The 22,002-nt window shown below is 41.1% G+C and overlaps 1 protein-coding gene across 1 annotated transcript; it reads right to left on the bottom strand.

Moving 5' to 3' along the window:
- Positions 1-294: 294 nt before the first annotated feature.
- Positions 295-20,160, bottom strand: LOC102993722 (uncharacterized). Its single transcript, XM_055081441.1, has 10 exons — positions 20,100-20,160; positions 19,120-19,390; positions 16,720-16,778; positions 15,535-15,607; positions 14,042-14,104; positions 13,730-13,823; positions 3,694-3,820; positions 3,346-3,438; positions 2,584-2,620; positions 295-313 (listed from the first exon to the last, which is right to left on the bottom strand). Exons 2-10 carry the CDS (start codon positions 19,350-19,352, stop codon positions 295-297), a joined length of 798 nt encoding a protein of 265 aa, XP_054937416.1. The 5' UTR covers positions 19,353-19,390; positions 20,100-20,160.
- Positions 20,161-22,002: the final 1,842 nt, after the last annotated feature.

The following is a 22,002-nucleotide window of genomic DNA, read 5'->3' as shown; positions in this document are numbered from 1 at the left end:
CTAGGGTACTCAGCATGTCTGAGGGATTTCCCAGTTCTAGTACTATCCTCCAGTTTCTCTCCAGCATGCATCTCATCAGGCTCACTAGGGAGAAACGTGTTCTTACACATATTCAACATTTCTGGCTTCATTTCTGAATAGTTACCATCATTTATCATCAGTTTTGAAATAGGAATTGGGCTCAAATTAAATGTTTTTCTTAAGTCAGTTGTCCCCTTAGTTGATGTTTCGTTGCTGGTGATTACAACTTGCCACAAACGCCTACCGTGATTTTCCTGGCTGGTCTCAATCAGGTCATCCACAATCTGGACATCTAAAAGGAGATAAAAATAATTACAGGTCACACCTTTGAATCACATATAAATATTTCCTATGGAATGGTTTGTAAAGGTAAAGAAGTTTCTTTTCATCCTAGCAGGATATGATTCTTTAAAAAAATCAATAACAGGGGACTTCCCTGGTGGTGCAATGGTTAAGAATAAGCCTGCCGATGCAGGCGATACGGGGTTCAAGCCCTGGTCCTGGAAGATCCCACATGCTGTGCACCCCAACTACTGAGCCTGTGTTCTAGAGCCTGTGAGCCACAGGGTTCAAGCCCTGGTCCTGGAAGATCCCATGTGCCCCAGAGCAACTAAGATCCCACATGCTGTGCACCCCAACTACTGAGCCTGTGTTCTAGAGCCTGTGAGCCACAACTACCGAGCCTGCGTGCCACAGCTACGAAGCCCACATGCCTAAAGCCCGTGCTCTACAACAAAGAGAAGCCACCACAATGAGAAGCCCACACACCACAACGATGAGTAGCCCCTGCTCGCCACAACTAGAGAAAGCCCGCGCTCAGCAACAAAGACCCAACGCAGCCAAAAATAAATAAATAAATATTTTTAAAAATCAATAATGGGTACTGATTTTATAAGTATGTGATTTTTCTCCCTAATGAATTAATGTAAGAAACTTCATTGATAGGTTTTCTAATGTCAAATCATTGGGTTTTTTGTTTTTGTTTGGTGTTGCTTAAGTTTTTTTCTTTTCTTTTAAATTCTTTTCAATGAGGAAGTATTAGGTCAAAATATTTACTTACTGTCTAAATGTAGATTTCAGCTGACAGCTTTTCATCTACCATTGGTTTTCCATTCGTTATCTCTACCTTTCTTCTTATAATTGTGGGTAACTTGTGCTAGCCCTTTTCTGATCGCTCAGCTTTGAAGTTGGCATGATTTTCCTGGATAAGCTACTTACAGGATATGGGAGAGGGCCACTTGTCTGTCACCTAAACAAGAATACTGCTTAGAGACTAGAACTTTACACCTATGTTTGTTTAATTTTTACTTCTCCCTGGGGAACAGCTATAGGTACCTGTGGGTTTTTCAAAGGCTTAATCTTTTTTTCCATGCTAGACAAGGGAGCTTTCTGCAAATTCCTAACTTAACACTATACCGTTGGCTTCTCAGAACCCTAACAAGTTCACGAAACTCTAATTCATCACTTTGTGCAACTCCTCCCTGCTGGTCTGAAGGATTTGCGTTCTGCAACCCAGCCTGTGCCCACCATCTTCGAAAAGCTTTTTCTGGGTGCTTGTGAGACCAACAGCCTAGGCATTTTCACCTCACTTCATGGTGCGAGTGACTCTACTTGATAATTCACTGCTTCTGAAGATATTAACTTTACTGTACTTTACAGTTTCATCTGTCCCTTAGTTGTATTGAAACTGGAGTCCCATGTATACTTCTAATTCTTTTTTTTTTTTTTTTGAAACAATGATCTTCACAAGAGAAAGCTAAAAATGTTAATTTCAAACTCCACTCCCAAAGTAGAAATTCTTGGTTTCACTGGCCTTGGACCCACAGTCTCTAGTTTATCCTCCCATGTCACAGGCCACCTCTTTCCATGGTGAACAGTTTTCTGGGTCCTTCTCAGCCTCATGGTTTCTGGTGTAGTGATTCATGAGACCTGTACCTAGACCACTTCTCTCATGGTCTTCATAGGTCTGTAGGTCACCTCCTCTACTCCTACCAGTCTTGAGTTAATGATTTCCTAATTTGCATCTCCAGCAGTGATGTCCATCTTCTACTCCAGATTTTACATGCATGCATATGTTCCACGTCAAAATGGAATACATTCATCTCAAACGTAAGCTCTACTAACATAAACACTTAATCTCCCCTAAATGTGCCTTCTTAACACCCTTCTGGAAACACTATACTCAAATTTTCCTCTCTCTCATCCTTGTTTAACACTTTTGTGGCTCTGATTTCACTACTAAGCATGTATATTTGTTTCATTTTTCTCTTTCAACAAAATATAAGCTCTATATAAAAAGGACATTTTGGGACTTCCCTGGTGGCACAGTGGTTAAGAATCTGCCTGCCAATGCAGGGGACATGGGTTCAATCCCTGGTCCAGGAAGATCCCACATGCCGCAGAGCAACTAAGCCCACGTGCCACAGTTACTGAGCCCGTACTCTAGAGCCTGTGAGCCACAACTACTGAAGCCTGCGTGCCTAGAGCCTGTGCTCCGCAACAAGAGAAGCCATAGCAATGAGAAGCCCGTGCACCACAACGAAAAGTAGCCCCTGCTCACAACTAGAGAAAGCCCGCGTGCAGCAACAAAGACCCAATGCTGCCAGAAATAAAAATAAATTAATTAATTTTAAAAAGGACATTTCTTTGATTACTGCTGTTATCCACACATTTACAAAATTTACCAGTGTGTAAAACTTTCCAATTAACATGTTGAAAGAATAAATGAATGTATGACTAAATGCCCAGAAGAAAACAGTCTCTGAGAATGAACAAAAAGGAGGCCTACTGGGACTTCCCTGGTGGTCCAGTGGTTAAGAATCCTTCTTGCAATGCAGGGGATGCCGGTTCAATCCCTGGTCGGGGAACTAAGATCCCACATGCTGTGGGGCAACTAAGCCTGTGCGCCTCACCTAGAGAGAAGCCCGTGCACCACAACAAATCGAAGATCCCACGTGGTGCAACTAAGATCCGACGCAACGAAAAAATAAATAAATAAATAAATATTGTTTTAAAAACCAAAAAAGGCGGCCTACTGAGAATCTAGGAACAGTGACTAACCAAGAAAAAATTCCAAGAGGAGGCAGGTGGACACCGGTTTTTGGTAAGTCTAAGAAAATATTCAGCAATTAACAAAAAGGGGGAGGTTTACATGTGAGAGCCATATTTGGAGACTGAATAATGCATGAGTCTGATACATGCAGACTAAAGTCTGTCCCAAGGTATGAACTTGGAGAAAATCACTGGTGAAAAATAGCTCAGCATGGCCAACATCTGCTGGGCTCTCCTCTTCCCAGCCTCCCTGCTCAGTATGCACTGACTGACCTGGGGAACCCTGGTCTGGGGTTTCTTTTACAGTCCACGGTGCTGCTCCTTGCTCCAACTTGATGATCACCTCAGGTTTGGTAATGCAATGCCCTGTTGATGAGAAACAATGTAGGACTTTTGCCAAACTGTTTAAGTTTCATGGGCTCTTGAAGAATGCCAACAGCACAGCTTCAAGAGTCGTGCAATGAAGGGCCAATCTGAACCTCTGACTGGAGGGGAGAACACACGTTCTTCCTGGCCCGGAATCTTAAACCTAAGTAGCATTTCATTTCACAAACAACTGTACATTTACCAATGAAGAAAAAAGTGCTTGCACTTGGCAGTTACTAGGGGAGTTTTGCTCACCCAGTGACACCAGGCTACTGTAGTTCTCCAGCATGACATCCCTGTATAGGGTCCTCTGAGCAGCATCCAGGTCCTGCCACTCCTCCCAGGTGAAGTTCACAGCCACATCCTCAAATGACACCAACCCCTGTAATGGTACATTTTTCTTCAATTCAAGGCATCAGCTTGGGTCAAAAGAACAGGAAGTCTAGGAATTAATTCTTATGTGTGTGTTTTATCTTACACAGGATATACCATACCATGCTTTGTACTCTACATTGTGGGATAAGGAGAAATCATAGTAGAAGTACCCTACGTCTGTGTTAATTTAGTAGTTCTTCAAAGTGCTATCATAGTTTCCCTTATAAATCTGGAATGGTCCTCATTGCCAAAGATACAAGGAACATATGAGCTAGTATGGAGACATAAGTACAAATACTTACCTGGAATAATGTGTTAGATGAACCAGGTTACCCACATGTTTAAGGTAGCCGGGGGTATCAAGGGAGAAAAAGAATAGTTGTACTTTGTACTGTCAGTTGCACTTCACTGAAGAGCTAAACATGTCAGCTGCTCAGTGTGAACCACATGTTCTCATGAATATGAGGCAAGAGCAGAAGTCAAGCTGAGAGGGCATAAAGAACAGATGTCACTTTAATAGAAGTACAAGCAGCACCACATCCAGGTGGGTGCTCCGGGGCTGAGATAAGAGATAAAGACAGTAAAGGTATTCAAGGAACTGATTATAAAGTTACCCTGCATTTAAATATATGACCTAACTCCATCAATAAAAAACCTTACGTTCTCACCATTTTTTTAAAAAAGTATGTACACATGCATCCTAGAATTTTCTTCTTATTACCTAAGGAATGGCTTATGTCTACCCGAGAGTGAACATGACCCACTTCCTAAACAACAGGGAGTGAATAATGAGGGGCTGATAATGAGAGGTAAGCTACATAACCAGATGTGCCCTTTACCAGTCATCGTCCAGCAGGAGAATGGAGAAGGGCTTAAGGGAGAATCAGAGGAGAAAAAAACAGAGGGAGAAATGACCAACTATACTAGGTAACAGAGGTAACAGAGGAAGATGAATACAGAACAGGGGACTAATTCCAAAACAGAAAAAAAGAAAAAGAAAAAGAATTTGGTACTCATTTGCTCTGAGAAGGTGAAGGGAAAGCTTTACTACCAGGCTGTCTGCATGACAAGCTGGTAGGCACTAGCGCTATAAACTGATATTGGAATAAGGACAAAGAATAGGATTTGCAGAACAGACACAGATCTTGGACATAGCATGTTTGAAGTCTGAAATTTCTGTGGTCAAATATGTGAAGATGTGCAACTGGCAAATGGATATATGCTCTTGAGCTCAGGAGAGAGATACAAGATGAAGAAAAGGATTTAGGAAACAGCAATATTTTTAGTGGTAGCTGAAGCCATCAGAGTGAATAAAATTGCTCAGAGAGAACCTAAGAGATTGAAAGGAGAAAATGAACAACTATAGTGTTGTAAGAAACACTGATATTTACTGACAGAAAGAAAAACAGACCGTGACAATGGAGAAGAAATTTTTAATTATTCTAGGAATAGAGAAAGCCTCAATATTAAGAAATCTATTAATACAATTCATCACATTTGTAGTTCGGTGGAGAAAATTCTAGATCATCCACACACATGCTAAGTAGACATCTATAAAAATACCCTCTCATTTGTAATAAAAAAACTTAAAAGAGGATTCACAGGATTTTTCCTTAACATGATGTGTATGTCTTAGCCACAAGTGAAAGCCAGCATCACACTTATGGGGAAACATGCAGAGCAAGGATGCTTTATCACCATAGTTATTAACACTGTACTAGTAGTGTCAGTCAACAAAATTAAAGAGAGAAAAACAGCACTGAAAATGATGATGTTTCCATATAATTCATACTTGGAAAACTGAAGAGAATCACATGACATCCAAATACATCCAAGTACTCCACATAGGAAGATTTAATAAACTAGTAGCTTATATAACTAACATAAGGCTTTTATATAAACCTTCATATACATGAGGATACTCACACAACCACAATAACAAGAAGACAAAACACCTAGCAATCATTTAACAAAATAATGTACAAAATTTATGAGGGGGGGGGAACCCTGAAGGATACAAAAAAGAACTAAACAAATGAAAAGACATACCATGTTCACGGATGGGAATGAGTAGTACACATCATGGCAAGCTGATTTAAAAGTTCATGTGGAAAATTAAGAATAAACATGTGGTAGGTTATATTTCTGTCCAGCTAAATTCAGTGCCATAGACTGGGTGGCTTAAACAACAGAAAACTCTTTTCTTACAATTCTAGAGGCAGGGAAGTCTAAGATCAAGGTGCCAGCCAATTCATTTCCTAGTAAGGGCTCCATTCCTAACTTGCAGATGGCTGCGTTTCTGCTGAGTCCATATATGGCAGGGAGGGAGAGAGAAGGAAGGAAAAGATCTCTCTCTTCCTTTTCTTATAGGGCCACCAATTTTATTGGAGTAACGGCCCCACCCTACGACCTCGTTCAAACTTGATTAAATGCATTGGGAGTTAAGGCTACAGCATATATATTTGGGGGGAATATAATTCAGTTCATAGCACTCCTTGCAGTGCCTTTCTCTGTAAAAGGATGTATATATCCCCTTGCACTGGAACTCACATAAACAGATTTGTGAGGATGGTGTTATACTGGACCATGGTGTTACTTAAGATAACTGGTAGTTATATACTTACTGTTACTTAAGCCACATGAGTCATACTTCTTAAATCAAATAATGTTTACCTCATGGACTTAAAATCTTAGAAAAAGAGGCAGGAAATCAAAATGTTAATAGTAAATCTCAACTACTAGTCACCGCTTCTGATAAAGCAATATAGGAAAATGATGAGCTAAGGGGAGGGAAAAAAAACAGATTGCAAGGAAGGATGAAAGAAAATAAGCAGAAGCTAGAAATTTGGGGTCTTGTAGAGTAGGAAAACTCTCAAAACATTTCTTTAGCTTTTACTGTGTTAAGGCAGAAAAAGTTGCCTCTTTCAGTTCTTACAGAAAAAAATACAATGAGAAATACTTTAGGAATCAAAAGTAATTATACTGAACTGTATGGCAAGTAACAAATGAAGAATATAACTATGATAGTCACTGTTAAAACTTAAGAATGGCTTGAGCTGGCCCACAATAAATCCCTTCTGTTGCACAAAATGGCACAGACTAAGGATGAAATACTTAAAAAAAAACAAAAACTTACAGTCTAAAAAATATATAGATATACGAATACCAAAAAAAAAAAAAAAAGATAGAAAGGTATGTCTCAAAAAGCTCAAAACTGGCTGAAATCAAAGATATAAATCCAACTACATTTTTTTAGGGTTGTACTGTCAAAAACCAACCAAACTGAACTAAAAAGTACTGACAGTTTAAGATTTAAAGAGGCTGCTTGAGACTATCGACAAGAAGCATATCAAAAAAAGCAGCCTAGCCACTGAGGAAGGCATATTTATTTTTTATTTTATTCGTTTTTAATTTTATACCTAATCTTACATTATTCCATTTTTACTGAAGTATAATTGACAAAAAAATTATATATATTTAAAGTGTATAACCTGCTGATTTGATAAATGTATGCATTATGACCTGATTACTACAATCAAGTTACTTAACACACCCATCACCTCACAGTTACCCTCTGTGTGTGTATGTGTGAGAACACTTAAGATCAATTCTCATGGCAAATTGCAACTAAACAATAAAGCATTATAAACTATGGTCTTATAGTCACCATACTGTACATTAGTTCCTCATAATTTATTCATCTTATAATTAGAAGTTTGTACCCTTTCACCAACCTTTACCATTTCCCCCATCCCGACAACCACCATTCTACTGTTTTCATGAACTCAACTTTTTTTATTTTTCCTTCCACAGTTAAGTGATACCATAAAGTAGCCTTTGACTGTTTGGCTTATTTCACTTGGCATAATGCCCTCAGGTTCATCTATGTTGTTGCAAATGGCAGAATATCTTTCTTTTTAATGGATAAATAACATTCCCCTAGATATATATACCACATTTGCTTTATCCATTCATCTGATGACTGACACTTAGGTTATTTCTGTATCTTGGCTGTTGTAACACTGCAAGGAACATGGGTGTTAAGATATTTCTTTGAGATACTGATTTCATCTCCGTCAGAAATATTCCCAAAAGCAGATTTCCTGGATCACACAGTAGCTCTATTTTTAAGGTTTCTTATTGTTTCTTTCTTCCTATCTATCTATCTAGCACCTATTTGGCTGTGCTGGGTCTTAGCTGCAGCACGCAGGATCTTCGTTGCCGTGTGCGGGATCTTCACTGTGGCACGCGGGATCTTTAGTTGTGGCATGTGGGATCCAGTTCCCTGACCAGGGATTGAACCTGGGCCCCCTGCATTGAGAGCACAGAGTATGAGCCACTGGACTACTAGGGAAGTCCCTATTTTTAAGTTTTGAGAAAATCTCATACTGTCTTCTAAAATGGCTGTGTAAATTCCCACCCTAGCGTAAAAGGTTTCCTTTTAACTACATCCTCACCAACACTTGTGATCTCTTGTCTTTTTGATACTAGCATTAAACAGGGGTGAGGTGATAGCTCATTGTGGTTTTGATTTGCATTTTCCCAATGATTAGTGACATTGAGCACCTTTTCATGTACATGTTGGCTATCTGTATGTTTCCTTTGGAAAAATGTTTATTCAGGTCCTTTGCCCATTTTTGACTTGGTTATTTATTTTTTCCTATGAGTTGTAATAAATTCCTTATATTTTGGATATTAACCTCTTATCACATATGACTTGCAAATTTTTCTCATCCCACGGGTTCCCTTCTCATTTGGTCGAGTATTTGCTGTACAAAAGCTTTTTAGTATGATGTAGTCCTACTTGTTTATTTTTGCTTTTCTTTCTTGTGCATCTGGTGCCATATCCAAAAAAATATTGCCAAGTCTAATGTAGAAGCTTTTTTCTGTTAGGAGTTTTATGGTTTCAGGTTTTACATATAAGCCCTGAAGTGTCTTGACTGATACAAATATCTTTGTTTAACTTGATAGCTTTGGGTCACACAGATATCCTATGCTAAAAATGTGATTAATGGTGGGAGGCCTTGTTATCAGCACATTTTATGAGCTCAATCTATGGAGGGACTAGAGATTAAGGTCAGCCACACAGATGGTCAACCATGTCTACATGACAGAGCCCCAATACAAGCTGGATATCAAGGCTCAAGTAAGCTTCCCTACTTCTCAACATTCCATGCACACCGTCAAATCTTGCTGCTGGGAGAAAAAGGCACTGTCCACATGGCTCCACTGGCAGGTTTTTGGAACCTTGCACATGAAGACTCCTGGACCCTGCTTTATGTGCCTGATCCCTTAACTGATTTTAATCTGCATTTAATCTGCATTTTATTCTGCATCACTGTACAAAACCATAAACATGAGTATAACAGCTTTTTTTTTTTAATTTATTTACTCATTTATTTAATTTTTGGCTGCACTGGGTCTTCGCTGCTGCACGGGGGTTTTCTCTAGTTGCTGAGAGCGGGGGCTACTCTTTGTTGCAGTGCACGGGCTTCTCATTGCAGTGGCTTCTCTTGTTGTGGAGCACAGGCTTCAGTAGTTGTGGCTCGTGGGCTTAGTTGCTCGGCGGCATGTGGGATCTTCCCGGGCCAGGGCTCGAACCCGTGTTCCCTGCATTGGCAGGTGGACTCTTACCCACTGCACCACCAGGGAAGCCCACAACGGCTTTTCTGAGTTCTGCTGAGTCCTGCTAGTGAATTACTGAATCTGAGGGTGATCATGGGGACTCCCAAAGTTGCACCTGGTAAAGGGCATGAGGGCACTCTGGGGACCACCAAAGTTTGTACAAGCAAGAAACATCAGGTAACTAACTATAACAAGGACCACTATAATCAAATTGCCTAAAATCCGAAGAAAAATGGTATCAGATAGAAATCTGGGTATATATAAAGGAATAAAGAGCACTCGAAATGGTAAATATATTAATAAATATATAATATATACTGTAATATGTAATATTTGTTGTAACATAATTACATTGTAATTATATTGTAATAATTATACTGTAATTATACTGTAATGTTGTGATATGATATATATGTAATATGTAATATAATATGATATGATATAATATAATATTATATTGGTTTTATGTTCAAACTCCTTTAAAGGTAATTGACCATATGAAGCAAAATAAGAATGCATGTGGGGGACTTCCCTAGTGGCGCAGTACTTAAAAATCTGCCTGCCAGTCAGGGGACATGGGTTCGATTCCTGGTCCAGGAAGATCCCACATGCCATGGAACAGCTAAGCCCATGCACCACAACTACTGAGCCTGTGCTCTAGAGCCCGCAAGCCACAACTACTAAGGCCGTGGGCCACAACTACTGAAGCCCGCATGCCCTAGGGCCTGCGTGCTGCAACTACTGAGCCCGTGTGCTGCAACTACTGAAGCCCGCGCGCCTAGAGCCCAGGCTCTGCAACAAGAGAAGCCACTGTAATGAGAAGCCAGTGCACCACAACGAAGAGCAGAACCCGCTCACTGCAACTAGAGAAAGCCGGTGTGCAGCAACGAAGACCCAACGCAGTCAAAGCAAAAGAATACATGTGGGAGTAAAAGGTGTGCCAACGATATCACAGAAGCTGGGAGGAGAACACTTTTGAAGTATACTGTTTTAAGGTTCTTATATAAATTGTATCTTATTTTAAAAGAGACTATGATAAATTAAAGATGAATAGCACAAACCTTACAGTAACTGCTTAAAAAAGGTGTAATAAGCCAAACAATGAGCTCATAGGTCACACAAAAATAGGTAGTAGCCACATCTGACCTGTATGCCATAATTTACTGACCCTCATCTTGGATGAATTATTCCCATGGAAGAAAGAACTGAGTTGGGATAGTAATAAGATTGGGAGACTTAAGAGAGCTGAACAATATAGTCCAGTGGAGAGAAAATGACCCTATGATAAAGACAGGCCAGATAAACTAGTGAAGATAGATTTAAAAATATAAACATCATACATGTAGCATGGCTTGTATGTTAATGGCAAAGTAGCTTGACCAGACTAACAATGTGCAGGAAACTATTATAAAAGCTGGACAAAATTTATAACACAATCACCTAAAGGCACTGAAGAACAACTAAAAGTAGGCAGAAACTAGATTTGAATAATCCATTAAAGGACAAACTACTTTGCAAGTTTATGGCATTTTACCAGAGGGCAATCTTCAATCTGCAAATAGATCAAGAAACTGAAAGCTGAAGCTTTACTGGCTTAGGTGTCAGAGGGCAAAGTTCAGGGCTGCCAACAAAACTGGAAAACTCAGTGGGGGGCGGGGGGGTAGCCCTGGGAGAGAAGCAGCAAAAGAATATAATGTACCAAATTTCCACACAAAACCAACCACAGTTGTTGGCTGACTGCTAAACCACACATATGTGGAAGACCTCAGAGGGCCCAACAAGAAAGCAGCCTCTCAAAGCTGAAGGAAATGAATGAAGAGTCAGCTGCTGGTCACTATAAGAAATGAAGTTTAGAATTTGAATCCAGCCAAGTGAACTGCCTTGTAGAACAAAATCACTCTTCAGAGAAATATAACAGGATCCAAAAACTCTTGCAACATATGATTTACAATGTTTAGTACATAATTCAGAATCTCAACACATGTAAAGTAAGAGGAAAATGTGATTCATACTCAAGAAGAAAAACAAAAAACGACAAAAAACAATCACTAGAAACTAATCCCAAGGTATCCCAGATGCTGCACGTAGTAGAAACATTGTTAACCCATCCATAAATACATTAAAGTACTTAAAGGAAGATAAAAAATAAGGTATTGGCGGGGCGGCGGGGGGGGGCAATATCAGTACAGAAAAACAAACTAGAAAAACAATTAAATGGAAATTGCAGAGCGACATACTACAGTAACAAAAATGAAAAACTTTCTGATGAGCTGAACATAGGATTGGAAACAGCAAAAGAAAGCCAATGAACTTAAAGATAGATCAGTAAAAAAAAAAAAAAAAAAAAAAAAAGATAGATCAGTAGATATTTTTTTATCTTTTTAAGACAGAAAGAAATGAAGAAAAATGAAAAGAGGCTAAGAAACAATTTAGAAAACAGTCTAACATATATGTAATTGTAGCACCAGACAGAAAGGAGAGAGGAAGAATGGAACATAATATGTATTTTTAGAAACAGTGGCTAAAACCTTCCCAAATTTTGTGAAAGACACGAATTTACAGATTGAAGCAGCTCAATGACCCATGATCAGCTTAGATTCAAAGAAAACTACTCTAGGGACTTCCCTGGTGGCGCAGTGGTTAAGAATCTGCCTGCCAACGGAGGGGACACGGGTTCGAGCCCTGGTCCAGGAAGATCCCACATGCCACAGAGCAACTAAGCCCGTGCGCACAACTACTGAGTCCGTGTGCCACAACTACGGAAGCCCACACGCCTAGAGCCCATGCTCCGCAACAAGAGAAGCCACTGCAATGAGAAGCCCACGCACAACAAAGAGCAGCCCCCGCTCGCCGCAACTAGAGAAAGCCCACACACAGCAACAAAGACCCTACGCCGCCAAAAATAAATAAATAAATAAATTTATAAAAAAAGAAAAGAAAACTACTCTAGGCACACCAGTCACACTGCCAGTATCCAAAGGTAAAGAGAAGATCTCAAAAGCAGCCAAAGGAAAAGATCACATTCAGGTACATCTGCACATAAATGATAGATGACTTCTCATCAGAAACCGTGGGAAACGTCTTTAATATGCTGAATGGAAACATCCTTCAAGCTGTAATTCTATCCAGTGAAACTATGCTAAAAATAGAGATGAAATAAAGACATTTTCAGATAAAGAAAAACTAAGCTAATTCATCAACAGAAGATAGCACTAAAAATGATAACGGACATTCTCCAGGATGAAAGAAAAAGATACCAGATGTTAACCTGAATCCATAGGAAAGAATCAGGATCACCGGAAATGGTAAATGTGTGGGTAAATATAAAGGATTATATATATATATTTCTCCTCTTAATTCCTTTAAAACAGATATGATTGTTTAAAGAAAAATTATAATAACATACAGGAGACCCATAATGTATGTAGACTCAATATGTAAATACACATGTATAAGAACAAAAGTACAAATGATAGGGGTTGTAAATGGAATAATACTACTCAAAGGTCTCTACATTTTATGTGAAGTAATGCACTGCTCCTCTAGAATATTCTGATAAAGACTCATATTGTAAGCCTTAGAGTAACCAATAAAAAAGCAGTGGAATGAAGTACAGTGTATTAATTTGATAGGGCTGCCATAACAAAGTACCAAAATGGTAGAGCCACTCTAGAAGACAGTTTGGTACTGTCTTCAAAATTAAACACACACTTTTAACACATGATCCAGCAACTGCGCTTCTGGTATTTATCCAAAGGAACTGAAAACATATGTCTACATAAAACCAGTACACGGATGTTTGTAATAGCTTTATTCATCAATTGCCAAACTTGGAAGCAACCAAAATGTCCTTTCGTAGATGAGTGGATAAACTGTGGTACATCCAGGAAATGTAATATTATTCAGTGCTAAAAATAAGTGAGCTATCAAGCCATGAAAAGACACAGAGGAAACTTAAAAGCATGTTAACAAGTGAAAGAAGCCAATCTAAAAAACCTACATAACATGATTCTAACTATAGGACATTCTATAATAGGCAAAACTATGCAGACAGTAAAAATACCAGTGGTTGCCAAGGGCTATGGATTACAGAAGGATGAACAGAAGGGGCACAGAGGATTCTTAGGGCAATAAAACCACGCTGCGTGACTATAATGGTGAATACATGTCATTACACATCTGTCCAAACCCATAAAAAGTACAGCACCAAGAGTGAATTATAATGTAAACCAAGGACTTTGGGTAATAATGATATGTTTGTGTAGGTTCATGAACTGTAACAAATGAATACCTGATACTGATAACAGGGAGGCAGCGTCTGGGGGCAGAGAGTATACTGGAAATCACTGTATCTTCTGCTCAATTTTGCTGGGAACCTAAAACTGCTATAAAAAATAAAGGTCTATTTTTAAAATGTGCGAAGAGGATATACAAATGGCCCATACACACATAAAAACATGCTCAACATCGCTAGTCATTAGAGAAAAGCAAATCAAAAGCACAATGAGATATCATCTTATGCCCATTAGGATGGCTATTATTTAAAAAACAAAACAAAACAGGAAAGAACAAGTGTTGGCAAGAATATGAAGAAACTGGAAACCTTGTGCACTGCTGGTGGGAATGTAAAATAGTGCAGCCGCCATGGAAGACAACATGGTGATTCCTGAAAAAATTAAATACAGAATTACAATGTGATCCTACAACTTTACTTCTGGGTGTATAAGAAACAAAGTAAAAGCGGGAACTAGAAAAGATATGTGTACACACATGGTCATAACAGCATTATCCTTTAGAGCCTAAAGGTCGAAGTAACCCATGAAACCATTGATGGATTAATGGATAAATAAAACGTGGACATATATATAATGGTAATATTATTGATACTTTATAAGGAAGTGAATTTTGACATGCTACAATATGGATAAACCTTGAAGACACTACACTAGGTGAAATAAGTCAGTCACTTAAGAACAGATACTGCATGATTCCACTTATATGAGGTTCTTAGAGTCATCAACTTCATAGAGACAGAGATCAGAGTGATTGCTGCCAGGGGCTGGGGGAGGGGAGAATAGGGAGTTAGGGTTTAATGAGTAAAGTTTTTTTGGTTTTTTTTGTTTTTGGCTGCGTTGGGTCTTCAGTGCTGCGTGCGGGCTTTCTCTAGTTGCGGTGAGTGGTGGCTACTCTCTGCTGCAGTACACGGGCTTCTCACTGCAGTGGCTTATCTTGTTGCAGAGCACGGGAGAAGGCGCTCAGGCTTCAGTAGTTGCGGCATGCGGGCTTCAGTAGTTATGGCGCATGGGCTTAATTGCTCCGTGGCATGTGGGATCTTCCTGGACCAGGGATTGAACCTGTGTCTCCTGCATTGGCAAGCAGATTCTTAACCACTGCGCCACCAGGGAAGTCCCGAGTAAAGTTTTATTTGGGGAGGATGAATCTGGATATTGTTAGTGGTGATGATTACACAACAGTGTGAATAAACTAAATGTACTACGAGTACTGAATTGTACTCTTAAAAATGGTGAAATTGCCAATATTAGCTTATGTACATTTTATCACAATAAAAAAATTAACCAACAATTAGGAGAGTTCTGCTCCATAGTCATAGTTATGAATAATGCACACATTCACTTCTGCCTATTCATTTTTAAGTGAGTAATTGAGATAGCAGAAGAATTAAATAGTCTTTAACAGGGTTTGCAAAAAGGTCGTTTTTGAACTGGCAATACACAATTATATCATAATAAAAGCGATAGAATCACTGACAAATTTATACAAATGAAAGTTAAAAATTACAAAAATCTGTAACCCTTGTTTTTAGACTTTGTGTAACTTTGTCTTGACCCTTGTTCAAAATACGTCTGAATAACTCCTGAATTCTTTCTCCCACTGGACTCCTAAGGCTGTCACCACACATGTTGGCCAGTAGCACAGCTTGAGGGGAATCTAACCACATCACAGCAAACACATCCTTCAGGTTTTGCCAAGGACGACAATTCCAACGTAAAAAAGAAAGTTACTGCATTTGTTAGTGAGCAACAATGCAGACATCAGATGAAATTACAGGAACAAACAGAAGAGGCAGGACGTTACCTTAGATGAGATTCAAGCTGAGAGGGAGGGAGGGGTCCAGGAGAAATCCCATTCTGGTGGTTTGAGTCACTGGCTGGATGAAAGTAGTATCATATGTAAGGGAAGAAAGAAGAATGTGGTTTTCATTTGGATTTGCTGAGCGTGAGGTACCTTCTGGATAGCTACAAGAAAGCATTCCACAAGGAGCTGAACCTATGGTCTAAAGGTAGGGAAGAGGTCCAAGCTGGAGAGAAACAGGACTGTCAAATCACAGAGGGCCAAACAGGTCAAGGAGAACTGCAGAGTGTGAAGAATGGGGCCCAGGTTTGAACACTTGGATGAGCAACATTCAGGAGCCGAAGAAAAAGACGGAAGAATCCGGAAATATATCATCAGAGAGGCCACAACAGAAGCTAATGGACAAGAATTTCCAGGAGATCATGGACAGTAGCTTCAATATGGCAGAAGGTTCAAGTAAGGCAAAGACTACAACATATTCATTGAACCTAACTATCATTTAGGCTATTGGTGAGCTTGAGAAGAAATGAATTAAGACCATGCTGAGTAGGTTAAGCTGCAAAAGAGCAGTGGAAACATTTGCCAGAAAATATAACCTTGAACAGTCTTCTATACAACCTGCATACATAGACTAGCTGAGAGAAATGAGTTATTTAAAGGACCTGCAGTCAATTCAATCCTCCCGACATTCCACGTTTTATCCATGCATCAAGTAGGGCCTTCCCAAAGCTGTCTGGGACCACACTCTTTTAGCAACTCCAGAAAAACCTTATTAAGCAAGTTCTGCTTCAGCACTAGGTAAGTGTCACCACTGCAGCATGCATGAAGTGTTTACTTCCAGACTGGCAGTGAAACACTGTCCACTCCATCATCTATGTGACCAATTAAGACACTGTTCAGACTTCTGTGCAGGCAAGTTCTCATGTCTCAAGGGAATGTAGCATGCTTTCTTCTAAGGGTTCATTCTGATCAGAGAACAGTTGTATCTGTGTTTTTGCCATTGCACTCACCTTGGACGACTCTAAGGTCATATTACCTGCCTATATCCACATGCCACCTTTATCTTGTTTATGTATATTGCCCTGAAGCTGAATCTTACTTATTTTTGCTTTTCCATTTTACTTTAAGGACCCTCATAAAGCTCATATAGTAAAATATAAAACAAGTTGAGGAAAAAAAACAACTCACCAGAGATGTAATCATTTCCTGCTGTTCTTAGAAACACACAGAGGACTCTGGAAATACAGCTGGGAGAGAAGGTGAATGGAGGGGCATCAATTTAAATTTTTTAAAATGCTTATTTAAATAATGGTTGTTACTTTATTTCAACAATGGCTGCTTCTCCGTATTTATTTCCCTGTGAAGTTCCCTACAACTGATGTGGACTCTGCCATTTGACTTGCTTTGGTTAAAAGGACATAGGATACAGCAGAAACTAACACAACATTGTAAAGCAATTATACTCCGAAAAAGATACTAAAAAAAAAAATAAGGACATATGATACAAACACAGATGAGAAGCACTTTTCCACTACAGCTTGCCTTCTGGGGCTAGCCTGTTAGGGACACGTGGTTTAGCCAACAGCTAGCACAAACCACCAAAAAAGTAAACGAAGTCATCTTAAATCAAATAGCCTCAGCCAGGGCACCAGATGACTACAGCTTCATTTGTGAACCAGACAACACTAACATAGGAACTGACCAACTAAACCTAGCCCCAAAATGCTGAACCACAGACCTAGAGATTGTCATACTGAGTGCAGGAAGTCAGACAAAGACAAACATCATATGATATTGCTTATTTGTAGAATCTTTAAAAATGGTACAAATGAATCTATTTACAATACAGAAATAGAGTCACAGATGTAGAAAACAGACTTATGGTTACCAAGGGGAAAAGGAGGGGGGGAGGAATAAATTGGGAGATTGGGATTGACATATACACACTACTATATATAAAAGAGATAACTAATAAGAACCTACTGAAAGCACAGGGAACTCTACTCAATACTCTGTAATGACCTATACAGGCATAGAATCTAAAAAAGAGTGGATATATGTATAACTGATTCACTTTGCTGTACAGCAGAAACTAACACAACATTGTAAATCAACTATGCGTCAATAAAATTTTAAAAAGTAAAAACAAAACAAACATTTTTAAAAACCCAAAATGCTAAACTTTGAGCGCTTTTTTTTTTTTTTTGGCCGCATTGGGTCTTTGTTGCTGTGCACAGGCTTTCTCTAGTTGCAGTGAGCGGGAGCTACGCTTCGTTGCAGTGTGCGGGCTTCTCATCGCGGTGGCTTCTCTTTGTTGTGGAGCACGGGCTCTAGGCGCACGGGCTTCAGTAGTTGTGACACGTGGGCTCAGTAGTTGTGGCTCACAGGCTCAGTAGTTGTGGCGCATGGGCTTAGCTGCTCCACGGCATGTGGGATCTTCCTGGACCAGGGCTCGAATCCGTGTCCCCTGCACTGGCAGGCGGATTCTCAACCACTGTGCCACCAGGGAAGCCCCCAATGTTTTTTTACTATTTTTTATTTTTTAAGTCAGTAAATTTGGGTTGGTTCATTACTGAGCAAATGCTAAATGATATGTCTAAGTCCCCAAACTCAATGTTTTTAACAAAATTACCTGGGGAAAAATGTCTTACATCACATGCTGAAATACAATCAATAGAACTTCACAACCACATGTAGAACTTCTGAAAGGAAAACAAATGTCACCTGGATGGACCTCAGTAAGGTTGTTGCAACTAAGAGACCGCGTGAATTTTAAAAAGCAATTGTGTGCAGACCAGAAAACTATGTTTTAACTTTCTTACACCATAACATGAGTCTGTTAATTTTATGGGGGCATATACTGTGTTTCATTTACATTTTTTAAAAATCAGTTTGGAGCCAATTAGAGTGAAGTGTGATTCACTCTAATTGTCCTATTTTAAACATTGGAAAATAGGCTTCTGTTATTGTGCTGTGGAATTTATGATTATCAAGAACAGATTTCTGATGGTAAGTGGGAAACACTTGTATTATTAGTCCCTGGAGCTCACTTAGTCCACAGAAAGAATTAGGGAAAATAAGATAGGCATGTTTAAGTCAAGGTCTTCTAAAAATTATTTGTTCTTAAGTTGACTGCATTTCTCAAAAATGGTGTCAAAAGTAAACGTGTTTGACTTAATGGTGGCAGAGTGGATAATATTATCCAAAAGTCAGGATGCCTGATGTATACAAAAAAGTCTGTGAGCCTGGCACATCACTCATGTCCTCAAATCCTTTTTCCTCTCCTCCAGCCACACCCCACTCACTCCCCAACCTTTCTCATGAGGCAGACATACCCTGACAAACGCTTCCGGAACTAACAGAAAGAACTGCTAGGAAGAGCATCAGCATACACCTCCAGATACCAAACCTGACGGTGTAACAGGCTTGAGAGAGTCAGATAACAGAGACAGTGGGAGTAGAACGAAGGAATGGGAATATTTAGGGAGCACCACAGGCAGATCCTTTCAGCTGTGACAGGTTATCCCTCCGTCCCAGGCAACAAACACCCTCGGGACCTCCAATAAGTAACATTTCTTTTGCCCTCACCCCTCTCGGCCTAGCTCAGGTCTCCTCCTGAAAGTCGATCCGGACCTTCCATTATCACCCAGTCTTTGACAACTCCGGGAGGAAGCAGGGTCGCCCATATCTCGTTCACTGTGGTAAGAAGCATCAATAACTGCTTGGCCATGCAAAGCCAGAATCTCCTCCTCTCTGTGACTCTTCTGCCTCTGATCTGAAGCGCTTATAAGCGGGTTCAGGTTCCAGGGGCGGTCCTTCATTCATAGGGCGCCTCCCCTTCATGCTTCATAATAACTACCTTGTTCCAAAGAAAAGGGGTCAGTCATTCAGAGCCCAACGATCCCCCATGGCACTCACGGTCCCTAGAAACTAGGTCTTGTGTAAACCGTAAACGAAACCTGGTGCTCAGCAGGCTACACAGCGCAGGAGGGGACCTGACACTTCACCTGCTGAAAAGACTCCGAGAGACCCCACTAACTACCACATAGTAAGACTCCTCATGCACTCCACACTGATTTCTCCGGGGATCGGGGGCAACTCGCTAGTCCTTAAGGCGCTCGCGTCACAGGTGAGCAAACCGAATGTCACAGAGGTTAATGACATCGCCCGGGAGGCTTGCTTCGGCGGCACAGCTGGACAGTGCACGCAGCCCGCAGCCCACCCACGCTCGCTCGCGTGGTCTGCAGACCCGCCCCGGCCTCACAGTCACCTTGGACTCCACCCCCAGGTCGCGAAGCCTCCGGAGGCGGGCGCCCGGCTGTCCGCAATGCACCGTCTTCTGACCAAGCAACACTCGAAGCACGGCCCGAGCCGGCCCTTTCCAGCCCTGGACCAGCGGGTCCTAAGGCCACAGTCGCCTCCCGGCCCCTGCCCAGGCCGCGGCTCGCACCTGCGCCTCAGGCCGCGCCGCTCACACCAGCCGACCTTTACGCTGCCACCGAGTGGAGCAGCATCCCCGCCCCGCCCTGCGTCCCCGCGCCGCGGCCGCCTTCTTCCCTTGCACCCACCTTCAGGGACCCAGAATCCCAGCCAGCGAGCGGGAACAGCCGCCGTAGCGCGGTGGGGCCCGGAAGTTCCGGACGGAAGAGGGTGAGGTGGGCGGAGCCGCACACGCGCAGGAGAAACCGGGACGACTCCCTCCCAGGGGCTCCCGCGGGAACGCGTCCTTGCGTGGCGAGAGTGCGTGTCCCACACGCGTCTCCGTCCCGTAGGCGCCGTCGGGGGACGTTTTGTGTATCTAGGGATAATGGGTCTTGCTGCCCTGAGCCCCGGATGTGATGGATGAGACTGTGTCTCGACCCACGTGCAACCACGTGGAATTCTGGTTTGTTATTAAGTCCTAGTTTAAGAAGCTGAAAGAGATGTTGTGAGACGAATGGGGATATTCTTATGGGGGCCGAGAATCCGATGATACTATAAGTTAGCTTTAATGTTTTTGTTTCCTATAATGGCATTGCGGTTATGGAACCCTCGTCCTTTTTTTTTTTTTTTTTTAACAGTTGCATACTACAGCATGAATCGTGAAATATCACAACGTCTGTCCTTATTAAAGTACTTTAACCAATATTGCGACTGTTGTGACTTTGTTAAATTAACAGTTTAAATACCTCGTCCTTTCTTTTTTTTTTTTTTTTTAACAGTTGCATACTACAGCATGAATCGTGAAATATCACAACGTCTGTCCTTATTAAAGTACTTTAACCAATATTGCGACTGTTGTGACTTTGTTAAATTAACAGTTTAAATGTATATCCTGTGTGCGCGATGGTGAACCACTGTCAACAAAGACCACAAGGAAACGTGAAATAGAAAATTTTATTACACATAGGTCTATGCGTGCCTGTATGTGCCACAAGAGGATTTCAAGGCAGGCGGTGTGGATGGGAAAGGGACAGGGCATGCTGCTTGGGAGGGCTCTGGGATATTGCAATGGTCGCAGTGTGACAGAGTGATAAGAGTCCTGTAACTCTTTGTTCTGGCAACGCTAGCCCTTTGAGTTTATCTTGTTCTCTCTCCTTGGAGCGCCAGATTTCCCCCTCTCTTTATTTATAGGGCCAATCCTTTTGCCCTGTTGGACACCCTGCTCATGTCTACCTATCTGCCTAGCTCCTTCTCAGGCGTTCGGGAACCCTTTTTGTTAGGAGAAGAGGCAGAGGCGTCGTAGGGGCCCTGGGTTCCTGATGCCTGCTCTCTGTCAGAGTATTCCTAGAGAGGGGGTGGGGGCTCCATGGAATGTGATGGAGGCTTGTTCAAGTGTTGTCTGGGTGTTGACTGGCCGGTATTCTTGTCACCTTACCATCTGGAGGTTCATTTGTTGTATTCTAGAAGAGACAAACTTAACAAGGAAGTTAAAAATGCATGGCCCGAAGATCAGTAGAAGTAGGAAGGCTGCTATAGGACCTAGAAAAGGAGTTAGCCAAGAGAACCAGGACCAGATATTAGTCTTGAAATCCCACCAGTCGAATCCCTCTGAGGCTCCCTTCATATAAAACCCTTTAGCTCTTTCGATAATATTCCGAAGTTTAGTTTGAATTTTGCCCAATTGGTTGACAAAAAAAAAACAGCAATCCTCCTTTAACATTGCACAGGTCCCACCTTGTTTAGCCGTTGGTAAGTATAAAGCTCTCCTATTCTGTAAAACCACTCCTGCTAGAGAATTTATTTGTTCTTGTAGAGTGTTAATTTGAGCTGCTGGGTAGGCAGTCTGTTGTGTAAGTTCAAGAAAGAGCTGTCGGGCAGTGAAAATAAAGTTTAACAGTCCAGATGAGCGTGTGTCTCTCCCAATGATAATCTCTAGGACTGATATAACAGTGGGGGCTGCCCGCTTTTGTTTACGTGACTGAGTATAAGGGGAGTGGGACGCTGTCATTTATCAGGGGAAGATTAGGAATAACGCATGCGAGGGTGCAG

Source organism: Physeter macrocephalus, chromosome 20 (assembly GCF_002837175.3).
Source record: "Physeter macrocephalus isolate SW-GA chromosome 20, ASM283717v5, whole genome shotgun sequence".
In the NCBI taxonomy this organism is placed as follows: Eukaryota; Metazoa; Chordata; class Mammalia; order Artiodactyla; family Physeteridae; genus Physeter; species Physeter macrocephalus.
The sequence above is the reverse complement of the archived record's forward strand: the minus strand, read 5'-3'. Positions and strand labels throughout refer to the sequence as shown.